The sequence below is a fragment of the Colossoma macropomum genome, unplaced genomic scaffold (assembly GCF_904425465.1).
Source record: "Colossoma macropomum unplaced genomic scaffold, Colossoma_macropomum, whole genome shotgun sequence".
NCBI classification, from domain to species: Eukaryota; Metazoa; Chordata; class Actinopteri; order Characiformes; family Serrasalmidae; genus Colossoma; species Colossoma macropomum.
Window position 1 is genome coordinate 2,621,304 of NW_023495515.1, and position 21,651 is coordinate 2,642,954.

Below are 21,651 nucleotides of genomic sequence, written 5' to 3' on the forward strand. Positions count from 1 at the left end.
TAATCAATTTTCCTTTACTTTGGTCGGTACAGATCCAACCAGTGACACAAAATACGCAGACCAAATTTCACTCCCTGCACTGAGAGGAAACATTTAGTCTGACAGTTTTTAATAATGCCTGACTCACATCAAGCCAATATCATTTGCGAAGTCTAAAGCAAACACCAATTTATCTTTTTACACCATTAACAAGATACAACACTTTAGAGTTTACCATCCAGCCAAGTACAGCGAGCATCAGAAGCTTGGAGGACTAGCAAAGATGGGCAACAATACGGATTCTTGAGTGTAACAATAATACATAAGAATAATTCACAATTTATTACCTGAAATGATGACAATACTAACAGGAAATTAGAACACAAAAATCAAACACCAACTGAAATTAAACACAAACTGAAACCCAGCAAAGTTTACTTATACAACATGGTCAGATTCTGAGGAGAGTTTCGGGAGAGTCCACTCACTGCTCTGAGAGGGGGTTAAAGGAACTCCTTTCTTGGGGCTTTCCTGGTGAGATTTGGGTCGGGGTGGGACGTGCGGAGCTTGATCCGCATCCAAAAGATCATCTGCTGGAGAGGAGCTGGAGAGGGACAAGGAGGGGATGTTATTATATACAATTATAACACTGAATACTGCAATACCACTCCTAATACATTATTAACATATATGCAGTACTGTGCAAAAGCACTTAAGCACAATGTTTAAAAGCATTTATCTAAAACAGGGGTTCTCAACCTTTCCCACCCCAAGGCTCTTCTAAGTATAACTACAAAGCACAGCAGCCAATAGAAATACAACAGCATTTTTCTTTTCTTAAGTGCTGACACTGAAAATCTGAGAATCAGGGCCTGAAAATGATCAGAGAGTCCATTTCAATTCAATCACAGAAACCAAAAAATAAAATTAGGCCTAAATAAAAAAACATTACATAATGTTAAAAACATATATTTGCAGAGATGTTAAAAAAGGGGGAAAAAGCAAAACGAACAGACATGTAGGAGGTAGATGTGGACTGTGATCATGTCACTGTAGTCCAAAAATTATATGAGAGCAAATAAGTCTGTGAAGAATGAGACGTAAAAACAAGCAGGAAGTGGACCGAGACCCTTGGCTTTTATCGGAATAGTTCAGCAAACCGAAATACAGGGTGGAGTATTCACAGATATCAAAACGGAGCGAACTAAAAAAACCTGATGGGTCCACACCAACGAGGCAGGTGTGAAAGCACCCTGAGCAACTTCTCCATCTCTGGCTCGCTGTCTGCATCGCGCGGCCCGGGCCGAGCTGTCCCAAACGCTAACGGTTATTTACCCTATTCCTGCAGTGTTTTTATTTGTACGTATATTGGTTATAAACTGAAAACACTTGTTTCTTTGATTTTTAATTATTAAGTTCATCTTTTTTCCCCAGTTATGTTTTTATGACTTTATGAAAGTGACGTTACCGGCCCACTACGAACTACTGCCTCCCCCTGAGAACAGGCCCTTGGACCACTACAGGGTGCATCACAGCCCACTGGTGGTCCGCTGATCTAAAACACTGTCTGACATAAACACTGGAAGTGGAATACACTAAGTTGGCTTGACAAAGCCGTTGCGATGAAATCCCAAGTGGCTGCTAAAGGCATTTTGTTATCCCAGGTGGTTGCTAAGAAGCTGCTAGGTTGTTGCTATGGAATCCCAGCTAGTTGCTAATTTGTTATTGAGCTGTTGCTATGGGATCCCAGGTTGCTAACGTGTTGCTAGACCATTGTATTGGTCTCCGAGATGGTGAGGTGTTGCTAGGACATTGCTGTGGTCCCTGATGTGGTTTGTAAGGTTTGGTTCCAAAAGCAAAAGCACATTATTCCCATAAAGGATCCATGATCCCGCAGTTTTGTGGTTCTAGCTCAAAAATTGCAACCCATGAAAAAGGTAAGAAAATAAGAGTAAAATGACTGAAGTACTGACTAGCCAAACTGCTAGACAACAACTCCATTTTACAGTACGAGATGTACCAATCTAGTGGTCAAAGACTGGCCTGCATGGGTCTGACCAAAATAAGTTACTACTGCTGGAGTACATGAACATCTTGATTTATCAAAGCACCCACAGTAGAACTCAACTGGAGCTGCAGCTGGTCAGGACACTCACAGCACCAAGTAAGAAAGTGACCGGTTAGAGGTCTCACTTGCATATTGCAGCTGATACAAATACTGTAAAGCACAAGATTGTGATAGAGATTAACACAATGTATGGGCAGGTCTTTTCACATCAACAGCCGCAACAAACACCACTGAAAATGAAATTCTGCTGCTGGTGTACACCCATGTCACTGAGAGAGAGCGAAAGTGCACGTGTGGGAGGTTTCCTCTCCTCTGTTTGCTAATGTTGGTTTTGTACATTTGCTCCCCATTTGCTGCTTGACTTGTATAAAGATGTGCAGCTCAACAGGACATTTCTTTGCTGCAAGTTTACGTGCGTAATATATTAATACATTCATCATTCACTTTATTAAGAAGACCGTCTTGTATCTCCACACACTGTCCATCAGCTCCAGCAGCACTGCTGTGTTGTTCCACTCGCACCAGCGCAACACACACTAACACACCACCACCACGTCAGTGTTACTGCAGTGCTGAGAATGACCCACCACCCAAATAGTACCTGCTCTGTGAGGGTCCATGGGGGTCCTGACCACTGAAGAACAGGGTAAAAGGGGGCTAACAAAGTATCAGAGAAACAGATGGACTACAGTCTGTAACTGTAGAACTACAAAGTGCACCTATATAGTAAGTGGAGCTGATAAAATGGACAATGAGTATTGAAACTAATTGAAGGAGCCTAATAAAGTGCTCAGTGTGTGTATAATATACAGTACTTTGCAAGAGTCAAAGTTTATTTAATTTCCAGAACAGACATTAGGTAAAAGTTATTTATTTATAGATATTTCTAAAGAAGATTAGATACAACATAATCCACTTGCATGAGGAAACGAAAAACTAAGAAGTTTCCAAGGGGCTCCCGAGTGGCACAACTGTCTAAGCAGTGGCCTAATCATCAGGAGACTGGAGTCCAAGAGAGAATAACTGGTGTCGCTTTCTCCCCCTCTTACTTTTCTTAACGTTTCTTAGTGGACATAACAGAATTGGCAGCTAGCTTTCTCCTCCAAGTGCGTTCAGCTGTCCAATGTTCAATGATGTTGAATCAGCGGTGGCGCTTCACGTGGCTCGGAGGAGGCATGTGCTAGTCTTCACCCTCCTAGGGGAGAACTAGCTAACAGGTGGAATTGGACAGCGCCAAACTGGGGAGAAAACTGGAGGAAAATGCCAAAAGGAAAAGAAAAAAACTAGTTTCCAAAAAGTAGAGTTTTAAATTGTAAAATGTATTTAAAACATAAAAAAATGAGACTCCAGACCTGATAGAACACCAAAACTACCCCATCAGATAAACAGCACTTTGAGAGAGAGGAGAAAATCAAGCTGCTTCAGATCTGAAAACATCCACAGGTGTTTCTGTCCATCCTTCCACTGTGAGAAGACGACTCAGTGCTGTGGGTCTGAAAGGATGTGTAGCTGATCAAGAAGAACCTCACTGAGAAAAGAAAAAAGAATAAAGAAGAAACAGAGAAGCTGCTGGTGTTCTCAGAACAATGGACTGACCACTCCAGAGTCCAGACCGCAACATCACTGACTTCCTTAAGATTACCTAGTCTGTGAGAAGCAGAAAATGCAACCAACTTCTAAGACTGAACTTCAGGGGTGTGGAAGAATATCCCTGCAGATTTCTTTGAAACAATGAGTGCGTTTACATAATCCGATAACCGCAGAAAATCAGATCCAATCAACGTGTTTACGTGCAGTTGAGTAATAGTAAAGTCAGACAGTAATCAGATTTCTGCTTTGCAACCGGCCAGTAAACCCACAGAAGAAGACGTGACATAAGCGTAACGTAAAACTGAAACTTTACCTGAAAATAGGAAAACACACCATCTAGAAGTAGAAGATGAAGAATATTTAAATCCTTTATTATGTGTTTGGTTTCAGCGCCGCTCCTAAAGTGTTTTGTTGCCGTCTCACGGCAGCGCTGCTTATTTCTGGTACTGCCGTCTTTTTTCACACATGCGCAGACTGAGAAATCCGAAAGAAATCAGAGTAAGAGTTCACATGCATGTAAACACACTCAGTGAAAGCTAGTCTCCTGAAAATAATACAAGCAGTAACGAAGGCAAAGCGTGGATGGAAACATTTGTACTATGTTTAGTGAAATTTCCAGCTAAAAATATGTTTCTGTTTTCTCTGACACTGAAAAACATGAGCTTTGTACCTAATGGGCGTTTCTACCGGACACTGAATACATGAAGCGAGATCTCTGAGTTTGGCACAGTTCTCTGTTGTGAACACAAAGACACAAATTAAATCAACACAGAGAGTGAGAGCATCAGTGAGAGTGAACAAAGTGTGAAAAAGAGAGAGAGAGAGAGAGAGAGAGAGAGAGAGATGGAAAGTGAGAGAGCAGAGTGGGTGAGAGTGAGAGAAAGTGTAAAAGAGAGCGAGAAAGTGAGAGAGTGAGAGAAAGTGGGTGAGAGTGTGAGAGAGGGGAGTGGGTGAGTGAGAGAGAGAGGAGAGTTGGTGAATGTATGAGTGAGAGAGAGAGTGAGAGAGAGAGAGACAGTGACAAGAGTGGGTAAGTGAGAGAGAGGAGAGTGGGTGAGTGAGAGAGAGAGAGAGAGAGAGAGAGAGACAAAGAGACAGAGAGGGGAGAGTGGGTGAGTGTATGAGTGAGAGAGAGAGAGCGAGGAGGGAGAGTGGGTGAGAGAGAGAGGGGAGTGGGTGAGTGTATGAGAGAGAGAGAGAGAGAGAGAGAGAGAGAGAGAGAGAGAGAGAGAGAGAGAGAGAGAGAGAGGCGTCACCACATCACTAGGTTTCAGTAGGAATTTCCCAAAGAGGCTTTTGCTGCTACTGAAGCAACAAAAGCCTTGCAGGCTCCGCCCACTTCAGTCAGCTCTCGCTGCCTTTCCACTCCAAACCCCCAACACACCCCCCGAAAAAAGAGACATACTTAAGTTCATCTATAGCATACAGACAACAACAAAGTACTTTTTATTTCATGCGTTTTATGAGACATTTAAATTATACTTTTCTGTATATTTTGAAAAGTGTATTTTTATAAATTAACACATTTTAAATTATGCTTTATTATGCTGTACAGAAATACATTTACAATACATTCTAAACATACTGAAGCACACTTAAGAGTATACGTCATCAACTTTAGTGGCCTATTTAGAAGCAAGTTTTAAAGCTGTGACTTTTATAGTATGTTTTGGTACATTTTAGTGGTGATATAACTCAAACTAACTAGTGATCAAACATAGATTTCACGTTGTTTAATGTAACGCTGCTGTCGGAACATACAAATGTATTTAAATGTATTTAGTGACACTGAAATGTAACTTAAATGCATTTTAGTTCCAGTACACAACAGTATCACTACATCCAGTACTACAGTTAGTTGTTTACTTATAGCACTGTTATACAGGGTACACTCAAAACAAACAAATGCATTTAATATATATTTAAACACAGATTCATTATAATTTAAAAACACTAAGTGGTCATTTGTTAATATAATTAGTATGTATTAAAGCATGTTTAAAGTGCAAACAGCAAAAGTATGTACTTTCCATAATCAATGCAGTTTTGAAAAACACACTTTAATGCATTTTTCTACACAACTGTGTTAACTACAGTATTTACAACCTCAGACATAATGAACTTCCAAAACGTAGCTGATCAGCCACGACATGTTCAGTGTCTGAAAAGGCTGCTTTAGATTTGCACTGGAGCTACGAGGCTAACGTAGCTCACAGTGTTTGCATTGGAGCTACGAGGCTAACGTAGCTCACAGTGTTTGCACTGGACCTACGAGGCTAACGTAGCTCACAGTGTTTGCATTGGAGCTACGAGGCTAATGTAACTCACAGTGTTTGCATTGGAGCTACGAGGCTAACGTAGCTCACAGTGTTTGCACTGGAGCTATGAGGCTAATGTAACTCACAGTGTTTGCATTGGAGCTACGAGGCTAACGTAGCTCACAGTGTTTGCACTGGAGCTACGAGGCTAACGTAGCTCACAGTGTTTGCACTGGAGCTATGAGGCTAACGTAGCTCACAGTGTTTGCACTGGAGCTATGAGGCTAACGTAGCTCACAGTGTTTGCACTGGAGCTACGAGGATCATGTAGCTTTTAATATTTGCTCTGGAGCTACAAAACTAATGTAGCTAGCAATATTTACACTGGAGTTACATGGATAATGTAGCTAGCAATATTTGCACCAGAGCCTTGAGGCTAATGTAGCTAGCAATGTTGGCAATGGAGCTACGAAGCTAATGTAGCTAGCAATGTTTACACTGGAGCTAGGAGGATAATGTAGCTAGCAATATTTGCACCAGAGCCTTGAGGCTAACATAGCTAGCAATGTTTATATTGGAGCTACATGGCTAACTAGCAATGTTTGCAAGTGAGCTATGAGGCTAATGTGGCTAGCAGTTTTTGCACTGGAGCTACAAGACTCATTTAACTAGCAATATCTACACTGGAGCTATGAGGCTAATGTAGCTAGGATTGTCTGAATTGGTTTTACGTGGCAATGTAGCTAGCGATGTTTGCACTGGAGCAACAAGGCTAATATAGTTAGCAACGTTTGCACTTAAAGCTAACGTAGCCAGCAATATTTGCAAAGGAGCCTAAAGGCTAACATAAGCTAGCAATGTTTGCAATAGACCTAGAAGGCCAAGCTAGCAATAACTGTACTGGAGCTATGAAGCTAATGTAGCTGGGACTGTTTGACCTGCAGCTACGTGGCTATTTTATTAGTCTCGCACCTCCAAAACCTCCCTTGGAGGGAAAACTGTATTTAAACTCTTCCAATTAAGTATTATTTGAGTTCAGTACCCTTAAATTCCTTGCTGGTCCTCTAACAGTGGTGGAGCTCAACACCTAATGACTCTGTAGTTTAATGGCTAACTTATGGGAAGCTGGCTGCATTTCCCTGTTGTCGGCAGATACGAATACCCGAGGTCACAGTCAGTTTCTGGACACAGTAGCCATCTCTCCACTTCTGTTTACTAAGCCGTCTTTTTGTTTGCTCAGTCCTTTTTTCACCTCCCCCACTCAGCCTGGCTGAACTGACATTAGTTGAGTTTCCTCACAGCTCCCTCGAGCCTCTGCTCATTAGCAGGCCGGCCCCGTCCTCTTCAGAGCTGCCGGACTGAATTAACTCTGTACCTCCTGACCTGAGTGGTGGCAGCTCAGCCGAGCGGTCACACAATACAGCTATGACTCAGGACATCATGGGTTTGAATTTGGCCTGGGTTTCCTGTTTGTTGATATCATAGATGTTCATCAGGTGCTGGAATAAATCCAGGCTTTCACATGATCCAACAAATCTAAATCATTTCCGTCTACAATATGTCAGTAGCATTTGGTTTACAGTATTTTGTCCATTTTAGGCCTTGTTTGAACCCATGACCATGTGAATACAGATCCTAGCAGATGGCTAGTGCCACTCGATCCTAGTGTAAGACACATAACCCTAAGTTAATTGGAAGTTAGCCAATGAATGTGACTTTGGCAGCTAACAGTTGGTTAAATGACCAAGTAAACTGACTAACCAGAGATGTCCATATGAGTTATGGGTCATTAGTAGAAAACGTTAGTTAGCTTCAGGCACTGCACTGCGAGTAAAAACCTACTAAAAGCCTGACAGATACTACACGACTTTAATAAGGAGGCCTTAATTACAGAAAAACCTTCAGTCTGAAGGACAAAACCGGAGTGCTACATGCTGTGAATGTGGTTTTCAAAAACAAGAGGCAAATCAACAGGAAACAGTTGGTTAAATATAGCAAGCTATCTACGCCAGCTAGCAGGTGTAATAACTAATCCAGCTGAAGTGTTATGAGAAATGTAACTTTAGCTGGATGAGCTGGCAGCTTCAGCTAAACTGGCTATCACACTAGTCAGCAGACTTGCTATTCAAAGTACATGCTAGCCAGCCATTTCCATTTGTTTTGCCTTGTTCCTTTAAACACCACATTTACTGCGTTCTGCCCATCAGACTGAAGGTTTTTCTATGATGAAAGGCTCATTATTTATCCGATCTGATGTGAGCTGAGGGGCCACAGCGTTGCAGTAATGACTGAGCATGACTGTAACAAAACTGTCACGTGTAATGTTAGAAACAGTGTCGGTTCTTCCTAGCAGCAATTCCCCAAACGTTTGGTTGGCGTCACACCGTTATTTAATTGTTATGAGAATCTAGAAAGTTCTCTTCCCATTCACCCTGGTTCATTTCATGCACAAATTCTTTTTTGGAACATCTTACGAACAAGTGCAACATTAGAACGTTCTGTAGGTGTTTTCTGGCCTTCAGACCACGTTAAACACTAAAGCAGCACTATGTGAGTTGAAGGACGTGTTTTCTGAAGATGTGAGTGAAATATTTACTATTGTCATCGTATGTTCACTCGTATATATTGGACATTTTTCATTTGAGACCTAAATATATCGAGCTGGATCTTCTTTTTGCGCCTGTATGTGTGACGTTAAAACAAAGACGTATGACCTGGTCTAAAAAAGGCCTGCAAAATATGACCGAACGTCTTTGACTACTATTATTTCATGTTAATATTTCAGGCTTTACAGGGCGCCTCACATTTTTTCGCATGTGTTTTTCCTCCTGACTCTCCACTTCTTTCAGTTTAACAAATCTTACATAGCGCTTTAAGGTTAGCTTTCCTAGGGGCTCCCAAGTGGCACAACCATCTAAGCATTGGTGCTACCATTAAGAGATGGCGAGTTCCATCACTGGTGATGCTACAGCCATCCGTGGCTGGGAGTTCAAGAGAGCACAACTGGCCTCGCTCTCTCCCCTGATTACTCAGCAAGATGCTATCAGCTGTCCAATGATGTTGCGTTAGCGGTGGCTAAGATGGTCCCCGTTTGCAGCTGTAACAGATCTGTCAGTTGGCGCTTTCCTCCGAGCGCATTCAGCTGTCCCCATTGACGCTGCATTAGCGGCAGTTCGAAAAGACGCGGTGGCACTTTACAGGTCTCAGTGGAAGCCTATGCTAGGCCTTCGTCCTCCTAGTGCTGGATGGAACTGGATGTGACTAAATTGGGGAGAAAATAAAAAAAAAAACAAAGAAAAAGGCTAGCAGTCCTAATTCATCTGTCTTGGCTGAAATTTCAATCAAAGCTCAAGACAGTTAAGGGCGAGTCTGAGTCAGTCAGCAAAGTCTCAGTCGCTGACTTGGGTTTCCCACCACTGGGACTAAGTTAACATAGGCTAACTGAGGCAGATATTGGACGAAATGTGCACGATCAGCATGGCTTATGGATCCAGGAAAAAAGAGAAACTATGTTGTTGCAACAAATGCGGCTGACCTCAGGGAACTAGCTATGAGAAGCAGTGCCTTGGGTGTAGAACCACAAACTAGGGTTAAAGAATCAGCAAATTATTCCTCTTAAAGCAACAGTTTGGCTGTTTCGCTCTGCCTGAATTATTATTATTTTATTTATTTAATTTTTTTTAACATTGCAGATATACGGGCTGAAGTTGCTAAATTCTAATACGAAACATAAAACCATATAAGTATATAATTAGCATTGTGCAAATGTGCCGGAAACCATGTTGAGATGTTAAGTAATCTCAAATAGGCTTGCCTGTGGTTTCTAATACTGTAAGACCTACTGTTACCTATAAAAAACTTCGGACACCCTATTTAACTCAGTAGCATGACCACAATAACTCAATCCTATTTCTGTAAGTCCTGCACAGCACTCATCAAATGACTACTAAATCACAAACCTTTTCCTTGAGTAGTGAGTGCAGTGACTCATCTGAGCTATTAAGAACATTTCACCAGCTGTCCATTTCTGTGAAGAACCACAAACGTATTCATCACTGTTACCCACAAGTAATGATCTTTAACTCCAGCATCACTAAAACTTTTCACAGTTTCTTTACTGACAACACTGCTCAACTCAAAACAAAGCCAGCCTTGGACGACAGTATGTTCCAGTGATTGTACATTCTACAGGCTGACCGATATGAAAACTGTCCCTAATACTGATACCGACTGTAAGGAACCAAAAACTGATAAAATAACAAAAAACTGATAAAAATGACCAATAAAATTAGCTGATACAATTTAATATCGTCCAAAATAAACGCATTTCAGTTAAACACTGCTGTACTGACTGACATGACTGTCAGGCGCCAACAACTGTCAGTTCTGTAAAACTCAAAATTCAAGTTTTAAACAAACAAACCCAGCTGTATGTTTGAAAAACCTTGGTCAAATTACTTGTTTTGTTTCTTTTTCTATGTTAAAAATTAAGTGAAACTGTTTTTCTTCAGGGAACAAACTGCATTTTTCTGCAAATTTTTGTGCACAATTTCTATTTACCTGCTGAAAAATTTAATACAGAATATAAAATGTGCCATAACTTTCGCTCAGGCCACAGTTTATGCATGTTACATTAATTTAGCCAATAAATAGTAATTGTGTATTAAAATTTGCAGACGTCTCTGTAGAGGATGTGTTAACTTATTTTCACTTACGACAGCAAATATTACAGTTCCAGTAGTGCGGAGCTTCCCAGAACTCTGGTTTCTCTTTTTCTGATCTTTTAGATGTTCAGATAAAATCTGGATGCATCATAAATGGTTTTGTTACTTGGGTAATGATGAGAAATTTTAAGAAATTAGTGACTTAGCTCACTTTAGAGGTGTGCTCACTACAATACAAACAGGCAACTTTAAAGCAGTTATCTGCACCAATTATCGTCACTGATACAGACAAATACATGGAACCTCAATATTATCTAATTTCACTGGCCAATAGATTCATCACTCAGGCTCTAGTATATGAGCTTGGACAATAATAACTGCATAAGCTGCTTCCTGACAAACTGCTTAGCCCACAGCAAAAGTATCTGAAATGCAAAAGTGAGCTAAAAAGGTTAATGAGGTTTCTGAGAAGATGCTATCAAACCCTGGATGTAGTTACTGTGTCTAGGTTTGTGATGGTGGTTTCTGTGGTCACTGCGATAAGGCACAAAGCTCAAAACCTTTCTAGTGGTTTGGGCTCTGAAAGAATACAAAGGCACTTCGTGGGCACCAGTGCTGAAGCACTGAGGACAAAGGAAGCCCCTAAGTGCTCTTACCCGTAAGCGTATCATTGTCCCTAAAACAATGGCTCTTCCTCGAGTTTCCTACACTTAACGAACAGCCTGGATTTAAACATGTTTAAAAAGAAACTTACCTTAGAATTAATGTTATTTAATTCAGTAATAACTTATACAGTACTGACTGAAATAATATACACTACACACGCAAAGGTTTTTCAAGATGTTTTATTTAATATATAAGTGTTTTGTAAACAACAAAAAGGTTTTTTTTAATGATTCATAATATACTCTGTTTATTTATAGTAATTTCTTGATATCCGATTTAATCATCTCAATCAAATCGTTTCAGTGTTCATTTTACTAAAACTTCGTTCAGCTTTCTCACCCATTACGGAATCATCTTCTGATCTTCATTCAGGATTAGGGATATAAACGATTAACTGACAAATAAACAATTGTTCGACTGCTGCTATAAAAACGGTAATTTTGTATTATTTAATTTCATTTTCAATAAACAACAATTTAAGTTGAGGGATGTTTTTAAATTGTACACTCAAAAAAAAAATCAGGTTGTTTGACTTACAAACTGAAAGTATGTGGACATTAAATCATTAAATAAATGAACTGTTATACTTTAAGTAATGAGTTTACCTAAAAAATGGACAGAAATGAAATAAAGTACATTTTAATGAATTAAAATTGTTTATTTTGATCTAAAATATATTCCATTCCAATGAAACCCAAATAAACTGCACTGAAATGTTTCAATTTTGTTCCATCAACAACTGAACCTGAAGTTGAAATAACAAAGTCTGTATATACTAACTCCACTCTGTTCGACTGAATGGCAATGTGTGGCATAACTGAAGTAAGGTCATACAATGACTACGTCTTGAGTGTACGCATAAAGGCGCAATAGGCAACTGGCTCCACCAGACAAGACTACTAAAAAATAAAAATAAAAACAAGTGTGCAGCCAAAAAATAGGGGTGCCCAGGTCCACTTATCAAAAGCCCATCAGCACAACCACATCAAAAGCAGACATCCACAAGCGATACGATGGACAGCCCGCCCTGAAAGTGTGGTGCACAGCGGTGTGAAGAAATCATACATGGGTCTGCAGGATGTGGTGGATGAAGATGACTTTCGAGACCTATCGAGGTACGCTGAGCCAAAGCCAGCTCGCATGATATTTATGTTTGTCTATAGTGATGAGTGGTAAATATAACTTCAGCAGTTTAGAGTGTAGAACTTTGAGTAGAGCATGATTGTTTATTCCAGCTATTCAGTCAATGTGTTTTAGTTTTTGGTCGTAAAGTTGTCAAAACGGGGGTTGCGTAGGGTACGTTTACTACCATTTCAGGCCGCTGACTTCAAATACATGTCTATGCCTGGCCCCACCTATCAGTACTACATTCCACAGTCCATAGAAGAACTTTTTTTAATATTTCGGTGCATTAATACAGAATTCAGTTTATGTTTGAGCTCAAATGTGCACGCATATAAAGTACTTTACAATGGATTTCAACATGGCTCAGCAAAAAAAAACAAAAAAACTTTTTTTTTAATTTTATTTTGTACAACCGTTTATATTAAAAAGCCTCTAAGATTCTTTATCTATATTTTAGTGACTCCTTTATTTCAAATACAGGGCATTAAACAATGTCATATCATGGTTATATAATTTTTTACAAAAATGCGTCACATTGTTGTTGTCGGAAACAAAACCTTGTATCTCCAAAATGGTAACTTTACAGCAGAAGGAAAAAACATACTTTACTTTTAATGGAAGTCAATGGAACCAGACGTATTTCCAAGTCATTTTGGTCCATTTTTTTTAGTCTATTCATCATGAAATTTACATACAATGTAAAGGGCAACAGGCATTTTCATATTATGTCAAAAACTGAAAAACAACAAAAATGAAGATACAAGGTTTTGTTCCGACAACAGTGATAAACTGTTTATCATTGCGAAGGGTCACATCCTTGATTTTAGACTTGCAGGTGAACAATTACTCAATCGCCAGCTACTGAAATTTGGTCACTGGTCAAGATGATTGGGCAAAATTTGCATCTCTATGCTGGACACGTAAGATTTCTTCATTTTCCACAGATACTAATTGAAATCTGTGAAGTTGTAGAAACTTCTAAAATGCTAGTGTACATTACACAACCTCAGGGCAGTTGTTCACACAGTGGTCTACTGTTCGACCAAAGTTGTCACTTGAAACACAAGAGGTCAGTTTCCTTACATTAAGCAACTGCAGGGCAGTTACTCATAACTTTTTTTGCTCACTGCTCATTAAGATACTAAAATCTAAATAAGAATGATATCGATATCGATGCCTGATACCTTAACACTTTCCCTCTGTAGTTTCTTTTAAATAACAGAAAGTGGGTGAGGCTTAAACGTCTAAAGGACTGCATGTTAATAGCCAGCATACAGAATGTTATTTAGACAGCTGTCTAGGCTTTAGAACACGTGTCCAACACAAGATCAGATCAGGCCCACGACACAATCCCATCCGGCCTACAAAACTACTTTAATTTTCTATTAATATTAGCCCGTTTCACAATGTGTTGCACTGCAGTGCCCAGCATGCACTGCAATGTAACGTGCACTCCGATTCTCCTACCCCAACAACAATCAGTGGTTACACCTCAATTCTACACAGTTCCACACCAGTCATATTTCAGCTGCAGCTCGACCAATATAAACACTGAACATCAGCTCAGCAGCTCAGAAACTGAGCACAAGTGTTATTTAATAAACGTGCAGTAAAGAAAGGATGTCAGGAGTCTAGTTCAATCAGATAGGTAGGGCTGAGCTCCTGGGGACGTTTACATTTGAATATTTCAAGTATTCATGTAATATTTCAAGGTCCACTACAAGTGTCTGTATTTTACTGTTGAAGTTTTTGCGTATTTTGAATAACAATAGTCAGTTCAGGTTACAGCACATCAATTAAAAATAAAATACAAACATTTTTTCACGGCCCACAGATTGGTTGAGAGTTTTTAATATGGCCCCTTTCGTGGCTGAGTGTAGTGGTTAGTTTAGTGGCACAGACAAGACTGAATACTTTCAATTAAAACTGGAATTTTGTACTGAAAGACAGATTACTCTGAAACGTAACTGATGTCATTTGGATGGTACCATAAAGAACTCAATATCAAGCGCTAGTTGAAAAAGAAAATCTTATCACACAGTTAATCAATAGAATTGCACACTATGATTATGCCAGCTATTTCTGGACTAGGGTCGACTATGTTCACAAACAATTAGTCGGTCCATTACGACTTCACTTGATCCATTAATTGGGAACTGAAAACGTGGATATTCGTCTGGCAATTATGTTCATTCAGCCAATTAAAATATAATGATTATTCTTTCTTTACACAAACATAAAGTGTTATTCATTGTATCAGGGGCCCAGCAACAGATTTACTGATTGACCTCTATTTAACCTCAATTTTTTTGTTAAAGGTGCAGAAACAACAAAGAATCAACACAAAGAAATCTATCTTTTTGTATTTCTCCTCTAATGATTAAGCAAAAATAAATGAAATAGGTTCTGTGAGGTTGATTACATCATGTAATGTTACTACAGATTACAAACTAACAGCCCAGTCAAAAAGCCTGCGGAGCTCGGCTTTACACGCCACTCTGGGAACTGTCTTCTTAAATGACAAAGTGTTTTAATAGTTTTTGCTTTTTTTTTTGGGGGGGAGGTGTCGTGCACAATGCTATACTGTCCGACTGTCTTTCAGTCACATGATGTAATACGGACGTTCAAATATCACTGAGCCAACTGATAGACAGCTTGATCAGTTGCCAATTTTATATTATTAATATTATCAATAATGTCGATTAGTTGTTGCAGCCCTACTCTTGACCTAAGTGTTTCAGCTCATTGGAACAAATTCTTCTCTGTGGTTCTTTATTGATGAACAAGCTGGACAATAAACACGTGAGACAGGAAAAATATTGAGGCCTTCGAGCTTTGGCAAAGTTTTTCCAGAGTTCCTCGGGCAGCAAAGAAAGCAAACAAATGGATCCTCAAACAAATCAAGCCTTACAGCTCATTCGAAGCCCAGATAACCAAACTGAAGCTGTTATTTTGGACATATTTTGAGAAGAACTGATCCATTAGAAAAGACTGTTATGCTGTTGAACGTAAAACAGGAAGAGGACAAACAGCGACAAGATGGATGGATACAATCAAAGGAATCATAAACCAGCCATTGAGAAGCCTGAAGATGCAAACACTACCCATATGGTCACCAGGAGTCGGTAATGACTCGACAGCACTGCCTTGAAGTTAGATTTAGTGTTAGGTTTAAGTTTAGGGATAGATTTAATAAAATCTTTCACACTGAACTTGAAGTTCAGTTGCATTTATTGGAAATTTAGTTAAATGTTACTTAAAGACATCTACAGCGAACCGTCCAAATAAAGTGATACCAATAATAATATAAATAACTAAAGTTATTATTGGAACTAAAGCAAAACTATCTGCCAACTGGGACAGGCAGATATTCTGACAGCAGTGGTGCAATCAACCAGACTAAAAACTCATGACTTCATGATTCACGTAACACATCATGCATGTTTTCCTGTAAAAGTCCAGTAGCAACGCGCAAATCTTGGTCATTTGTCGCCAAAACTTTTCGGAGAAAAAACAAAACATCTGTCTAAGTAACTTCCTGCCATTCCCTGCGTGAATTCGGCCTCGATCTGATTGCACAAAACTACAGTTGCCCCACTGCTGGGGATTCTCTTATGATGCAACTGGGAGTGCTGGCTCTCACCACATCCGAATAGTCTATATTTAAAACGTTGTACGGTCAAACATGAGACCCATTCCCAACCGTCACACTGCTCATAAGTGCTTAATTTAACATTAATGCTGTGGTCACTGTAAGAGGAATGACTGCCCAATCCTCTGAGCCAATAGTGTGAAAGCTGAAAACGTCAGCTACAACAGTGGTCAACAAGCCTGATCCTGGAGATCCATCTTCCTGCAGGGTCCAGTTCCAACCTGCCACACCTGCTCCAGCTAATGAACCTCTTCCCAGGTCCAGGATTGGCAGGATCAGGAAAGTAGATCTCCAGGAATGTTTGTGACCAATACATGAATCAAACGGGGTCAGTATTACATCATCAGTTCACTATTACATCCATGTAAACATACCAAGTGTGCCGACACAAACCAGTCCAAAGCAAACGGGGGGGACTTTGGTTTTTGGACCAAAGTTCTGCAGTGCTAGAAGGGCTGGCAAAACAAACCAGAAAGACCTCATTCTGTAACCACAGTAGGAGTTTTAGTTAAGAACATAAATGCCTCTATTAAACTGCTCTCGGTTAAGAACAGTTATGTGATGGAAGGAGTCACTCACACATATGCAGTGTGGTAGGCGAGCTAGTTTTGTGGTTAGCACAGCTAATGCAAGGTTTGGTTGTCACACACTTCTGTGTTTGTATTTTATTTCTCGTCATCGCTGTGACACATCAAACAAGCGTTAAGAAAGCATTCAGCAGATCCTCCAATTAAGGAGGTTTTACAGTAACATTCACATCAGCTAAGCTCATCATGAAGGATCTTCATCATTATCAGGCATGTTGGGATTAAGACTGGATGTAGTTGTAGTTTTAACTCAACAAGGCACCGAGCGTACACTCCAAACAGAGAAATGAATGACAGTCTCAAAATGAAAGCCCATTGGTTCCAAGCAGGTATGTTCTACTTCTGTGTGAGCCCGACTTTAAAGAGGAATTCCACCGATTTTCCAGCATGTCAAAGCCATTCAGAGTGATCTGATACGAAATGGTTTGCAGCAGAAAAATATACCGACTTGGACTTCAGGGGTCGCGATGTCTACAGCTCAAATACAGCCATTTTATGTGCTGAAACTTTTGAGTTTTATATGTAAAAATGGTATTAAATCTGAAAAACATTAGTAGGCTATTTCATCTTACAACGCCTTACATGTATCTCTCCACCATGAAGCCATGAATAGCCTGTATTTCCCTCTATTTTGCTGCACCCCTGCTGTGGAAAAGCAACAGGTACTTCCACCACCATGCTTCACTGCTGGAAAATTATTTCTTGGCATAATATGTGATGTTATGTTAGAGATCCACTGAAAGATGCAAAATAGAATTGTGGACAAGCAAGGAGATGCAAAGTCAACAGGATTTAAGTTGTAGGTGAGCAGTTTATCATGATATTATATTATTTTTCTCCAGATAACAGAAACTTGTGATGCGAATTTGAGTTCATATCATTCAGCCCTACTACACAGTGTCGCATTAACTACTAAAGAATTCAACTGAATGAAATGTGGTCTGTAAACATATAACAAGGTTTCTAATCAGTTTAGTGGTCAATAAAGCAGCCACTCCTCAAACATAGAGATGCCAACTACACCACCCAAATTCTTAGCTACAATCAAAGATATTTTGCATTGCGTCACATTTTCGCTACATGCGATGCTCCAATGGAGGTACCCTTTCCTCGTATTTGTTTTCTGGGTTAAATGTAGCCGTATCAGTTCCCTTCGCGAAGGACTGATTTGAAGTCAGCTGAAGCACTACCTGTTCTGTTCTGAGAACAAAACGTCTAAAAACAAGAAAAATAGCAACATTTCCTCACAGCAAACTTTCATCCAATTCTGACATAGTTAATGTTCCTGTTTTTACAGAAATATCTCAGTCTTATCGCGTATCTCTCTCTCAGTTATACAGACCACGATCAGCATACAATACACGAACAAAAGGGCCACAATAAGAGAGGACCAACTGGTTTCCATTTATATCCAAACCATTTATTTCCATTCAAGCTGCTGATCTGTTATTTAAGTAGTGGTCTTGAGTGAACAGACCCAAATTAAACAGTTTTACAGCCTGGCTAACATATTAAAACTGGGTCAACACTAAAAATTCAAAATAAGCTGTGTCTTTTGTGGCCAAGCATGTACCAGTTTTCCCTCGTCAGCTTTACAGTACTTTTACTTTACAGCTTTACGGCAGCTTTACGGTAGACTGTTTGGGTTCAGGTCGGATGATGTTTGTGGGCTTCGTTTCCCAAACACCACCACAGATTCCTACAACTGAAAGCAGACCTTTGGCTGCGCCGCTGTAGAACACCTGGTGACTTTTGATTTACTCCAGCGCTGCTTTGGCCTTGAGCTTAAAATAGCTGAACTTCCCTCTCAAGCTGCTGTTTTCTTACATACAATTCAGACTTCAAGGTTAGCTTTACACAGGTAAGTGAGGCAATTTCACCACAGGACTGTACTTTCACATCAAACCTCTCTGAATGACTTTATTTACATCTCACTGAGTAAATTACATAGAAATTTTGAAAAATTGCCATTTAAGATACTTTCAGGGGGGTTGAATATTTCTGCCAGGCACTGCAAATGTGAAAGTGTAATGAGGATGTGCTCCATCTTATGAATAATTAGTCAATCTTGTGACTAGACTCCGTGAGAATTAAAGTCTATATAGTTAAACTAAAGGAAAGTTCAAAGAAAACCCAACAATTTCCATATACACTGGCCTCCACTGTCACATCTCCGTGATAAATACTTAGCAAAACACCTCAATAGCGACAAATAAGATGATAATTAGGAGGAAAAAGGAAACATTAAGTACTGCTAAGTCATTTATACAATCAAAAAAATAATATAATATAGTAAACTTGCTTTAATAATATAGAAATAGCAATTTCTATATTATTTCTATAATATAGAAATTGCTAGTGCTCAGGCCACGCATGTGGTCACTTGGGCTTCTGCCTGTAAACAAATGATGTGGCCATCAGCTTTAAAACTAAAATGGCTTCAAATTATGGTCAATTTTGTAAATTACTGTACAAAAAACAGTCGTGATTCATTTTTACAGTCATGATTTGATTCATTTTCCCTTAGAATAAAATAGGCCCTTTTTTTGTTCCAACGCTTTTAAGACTGATATATGTAAATAAGCTCTGTTCTGATTGGCCACCCGTTTTGTGCCGCTTTCAAAAAGCGGTCCAGGCTCAGACACTCCTTCTAACATCAGTGTGTGTGGGCAGCTAAACTCCTGTAGGTGGATATAAGCAGATGCACTGGTTTTCCTGACATTACAGAAACGGTGAGTTCAAAATGAATTACAAAGTTTTTGCATATACAAACTGTATCGACTGTTAAGTGAACGTATGTTTTAAAACTAATGTTCACATATTAAATAAACATGAGGGAAATTTGCTTTTTACTTTTTGCCTTCTGTTCCATTCCCATTCTCAGTGCCTCATTAATAAAACGCAGAATAAATTAAATTTAGAAATCAGTGTAAAATGAACACCCAGCCCATCTTCATAAAACTACTGTACATATTCACCCACAATCAGGCAGCTCACACTGAACAGCCCAGAGACACCAAACCTGCAGCAGACTGTAGGAGTGAAGGATCTTCAGTAGATCTTCAGTAGGTGGGGGACACACAGCATGAAACTGTGATGCTATTTGTTATTTGGTGTGTGGTTCCGGAATTGGAAGGTGAACTACTTCTTACACTGAGTCTACTTCCCAATACGAAAGGCTGCATTTGAGGCAACAGAAAACCAAACTTGTGTGAATATGGAGGCCAGTTACAGCTGAAGAGCCGGTTCCCCTCTAGCAGATCAAAGATCACAATGCTGTCCACAGTAACAAACCACATTTGGGCAGAAAATGAACATCAATAAACCAGAGCTTGGCGATATGGCTAAAATATGCTATTGCGATACTTCAAGAAGTTTTCACGATTCATGATATGTCACAACGGTTATTGTATCTGACATCTGATAAGTTGAACAGACAGTAATGTCACACTTAAAAAAGCTATTTCACATCCTGTGCTGCAGTACAACCCATTTAAACAGGACTAATAATGTAATCAACAGGCAGTTGGTCAGCGTTTGAGTACTGACTTTATCCACAATATCGAAACTGTCATACAGCCCAGCTCTACAATACACGGGTCTGCACATGAAGATGTAACACCAGTCAAAAAATTTGGACCCACCTATTCGTAGTAGACTTTTTACTTATACTATTTTCCACATTTTTAGAATAACAGTGAGGACATCCCCACTGTAAAATAACAAAAAGTAGAAATACTGACCTTCTACCAAATATTGACCCAATCTACCAACAACACACATGACTATAAGCTGATATATGTTCAGTTCAGAAGTGGGAAGTCAGAACTCAGAATTGCATCACTTCTGACCTCACAAGCTACAAAGTAAGGAAAAAATATGGACGTCTGAACGAAAGCTTGTCTTTTTATACCATCAAAAGCTCATGAATGGATACATAATCCACATCAGTGAAGACCTCGAAGAACAAAAAAGGTATAAAAGGTATCTCTCCTCATTAAAACAAGCCGTGTCTGCTCTTAATACAGATAAAAGAAGACAAGTGGAACTTGTTTGGGGTTGAGGACGCCTTCCCGACTTTGAGCAGGAATTCCCAGTGGAGTTTGTCGTAGTCAAGAGCTTTAGTAATCAGACGGCTACATAGAAAATGCTTTTCCTAATCCAAATGTTTATGAATTATGTGAAAATTGCTGGGTGGGGGCTCATCTTTCAGCACTGTTTCTGCAACGTAACCTATTTGGTGCAGAAATAAATACACACAGGCACCAGTGCAACCATTTTTAAGCAAATTTCAAGAACTAAAGCGTGAGCATTTTGATCAAAATGTCTTCAAGATTCTGAAAAACATTCATTTCGGCTGGTAAGTCAACTGTAAACATCTGGAACTACCATCTGGAGGCTAAGCTAACTCTGTAGTTTGGTAGGGAAGTCTGTCACCGACTCTAAACAATACAACAGCCAAAAATAGCTCCAAATTCAAGTACGTTCAAGCAGTCGATAGAAGTGAACAACGGAACGAGACTGAATATGAGAACTCTTGTTACAAAGTCCCGACTGGGCCTCTGAGCACAGAAACCTCAAAGTGTTTCTCAATCATCACACACTTGTGGCTCAACACACAAACACAAATACAGAAGACGCGTTATACTTGTTAGACTACACCTTTGCACTGACGGCAAAGCAAGAAAAACACTACAAACCTTAAAAATGCTTAAAGAAACTGCCTTAGAAAGCTGTTACACAATATCTGAACCAAAGACAGACCCATTATGTGAGTGAGGGTGAGTGGAAGCGCCTCTCATATTCCAGACTAACTCACCCTTTCCAAGTGATAAGAATCGGCCATAACGCAGCTATCCGGACTCAGGACTCAGGAGGGATGAACGGTCGGCAGAGAGGAAGAACAGACAGATGAACCACTTGGAAGATGAGAGCGAGAGGAGGAGTGAACGAGACAATCGACCGCATGAAAGAGGCGGAAGCAGAGAGCACTTTTAGAAACGTACGTGTTCTGTGAGTAGGGGTGAGAGTGTGTGCGCGTGCGTGTGTTTGAGTTTGCTGA

General features: G+C 39.8%; 1 protein-coding gene across 1 annotated transcript in view; it reads right to left on the reverse strand.

The window, feature by feature from the left end:
• LOC118802270 (arf-GAP with Rho-GAP domain, ANK repeat and PH domain-containing protein 1-like) overlaps positions 1-21,651 on the reverse strand; it is a 155,507-nt gene that overhangs the window by 80,552 nt on the left and 53,304 nt on the right. Inside the window, 1 exon segment of the mRNA XM_036562750.1 lies at positions 468-583. Within this exon segment, the coding sequence (XP_036418643.1) occupies positions 468-583 (116 nt within the window).